Source organism: Bison bison, unplaced genomic scaffold (assembly GCF_000754665.1).
Source record: "Bison bison bison isolate TAMUID 2011002044 unplaced genomic scaffold, Bison_UMD1.0 scf7180017845489, whole genome shotgun sequence".
Classification (NCBI taxonomy): Eukaryota; Metazoa; Chordata; class Mammalia; order Artiodactyla; family Bovidae; genus Bison; species Bison bison.
The window spans coordinates 74,614-76,713 of NW_011476062.1; the positions used below are offsets into that span (position 1 = coordinate 74,614).

At 63.0% G+C, this 2,100-nt stretch overlaps 1 protein-coding gene and 1 long non-coding RNA gene across 2 annotated transcripts; one reads left to right on the forward strand and one right to left on the reverse strand.

Moving 5' to 3' along the window:
* Positions 1-665: 665 nt before the first annotated feature.
* Positions 666-1,109, forward strand: GNG13 (guanine nucleotide binding protein (G protein), gamma 13). The gene is made up of 2 exons (XM_010835146.1): positions 666-763; positions 943-1,109. Exons 1-2 carry the CDS (start codon positions 666-668, stop codon positions 1,046-1,048), a joined length of 204 nt encoding a protein of 67 aa, XP_010833448.1. The 3' UTR covers positions 1,049-1,109.
* Positions 1,096-2,030, reverse strand: LOC104985131. Its single transcript, XR_824844.1, has 3 exons — positions 1,938-2,030; positions 1,559-1,616; positions 1,096-1,485 (listed from the first exon to the last, which is right to left on the reverse strand). It is a non-coding gene; the product is annotated as an uncharacterized LOC104985131 (long non-coding RNA).
* Between the last annotated feature and the right edge of the window lie 70 nt (positions 2,031-2,100).

Here is a 2,100-nt window from a genome sequence, read left to right on the forward strand (position 1 = left end):
AGGAAAGTTGGAGAAGGTGCAAGGCAGCAAGCAGGAGGCTGCAGGGGCCCAAGTCCTGGACCAGCTGGGCAGCCCGTGACTCCAAGACCCCGGCACGTGCCCCAGCCCACCCCCTGGGCAGAGATGCAAATAGCAGCCCCACCCTCCTGGCCCCTGGATTAACCTGCCCTCCGGGTGGGCTTTGCCCATGCAAAGCAGGGGGAGGGGTGTGTGTGTGTGTGCCCAGCCCCTGACACAAAGGTCTTCTGCGATGGGAAATGGGTCCTGCACTTGAAGGGTCAGGGACCTGACCTGTCCTGCTGTTGGCAGGACACTGCCCCTCCCCTCTCCAACCCAGAGGCCCAGCCTTGGTGAGGCTTCGATGGCAGGTAGGGGTGCAGAGCTAAGCATGGAAAGTTTTCTTGGCAGTTAATGAGCCCCGTGGGAGGTGGGGGGGCAGGCACATGGGGCCTGATTACTGTGGCCTCAGCCCCAGCCCTGTTCCCTGGTGGGTGGCAGAGGCCGTGGGGACTCCCCAGGCAGTGAGCGGGTGTCCCTTTCTGTGGGGGGTGCTCACCAGAGGGAGGGTGCATCAGGAGGGTGACTGCAGGCTGGCAGCCCCTGGCTCTGTGGCTTGCCCCATACTCCCCAGCCCCAGGCTGGCCGCTTCCGAAGCCCCCGACGCCATGGAGGAGTGGGACGTGCCCCAGATGAAGAAGGAAGTCGAGAGCCTCAAGTACCAGTTGGCTTTCAAGAGGGAGATGTCGTCTAAGACCATCCCTGAGTGAGTCCCCAGGACACCCTGCGGAGCTGTGGCCACACCCCCTAGGCTGGCAAGATTTGTGTCTCATTTCCCTGCCCTGTGCTCATTTGTATGAACCAAGACCACACCCCCACACACTGCCACCAGGCAGCACTCCTGGGGCCAGGAGCCCACGTGCTCACCCACCCTCCCCACCACAGGCTCCTCAAGTGGATCGAGGAAGGGATTCCCAAGGACCCCTTCCTGAACCCCGACCTGATGAAGAACAACCCGTGGGTGGAGAAGGGCAAGTGCGCCATCCTGTGAGCCCCCGCGGCCCAGACTCACGCCTCCCTGTAAAGTGGACGCCTCTGTAAAGGTGTGAGTTTTATAAAGACTTTGCGAGAACGCTGGTGCTTTTGTACACTTTCTAGGAGAGAGAAAGCAACACGTAGGTAGCCGGTGTGTATCGGGATATCTGGTGTAGTCCAGGGTGTCTGGCGTGACCCCAGAGGGTCCAACATGGACTAGAGTGTCCAGCATACGCTCTGGGGACGTCCAGCATGGGTCGGGGTGTCCAGCACAGCCCAGGGTGGCCGCCCAGGCTCCAGGGGCTCGCCATGCCCCCTAGAGCAGGTCTCTGATGTACAGGCTGCGCCGCACGGCATTGGAGACGCCCTCCTTGAAGCGGAACCACACGTCGCTCCTGCCCACTGCAGTGCCCACACGCCGCTCAGCTGTGTCAGTCTCAGGGGCCTCGTGCCCTGCGGGGGCCACACAATCGTTCTTCCACCTGACTCCGGCCAGTCCCTCCACCACCCACCCCTTCATACACACCTGTGCTCGGGGCTGCTGCTCTCTTGACAACCACACGACCGAAGAAGTCCCTCTCGGGCTGAAGGAGACAGGCTGGTCAGGTTCATGGGGACTGAGCTCTAGCGGACTAGCCCTACCTGGGGAAAGGGCCCAGAGGCCATGGCCCCCTCCTGCTGAGCCTCTCTGCATGCACCCTCCACCACGCTCACACTCACCTCTTCCCTGCCAAGGTCAGGAGGTGCCAGCATGCTGCCCAGGTGGGAACTGGGCCCAGGCAGAGCCATCATGCTGAGCAGCAGGGAGCTGGACTCCAGGACTTAGAACCAGCCCACTGCAAAGTCGCCTGCCCAGGCCCCCCAGCGCCGCCCCCACGGCCTCCCACTCATACGTCGGCCCCTACCTGTTCCTCCAGGGCGGCTCTCTTCAGGATACACTCCAGCCGCTGCTTGTGGTTGCATGGGGCAGGTGGCTGCAGCTCCTTCTCCCCCCAAGCCCCCCGGGGGACCCCCATCCACCTGCAAGAAGTCACAGACAGTGACAGTAGGACCACGGCGGGGCTCGTA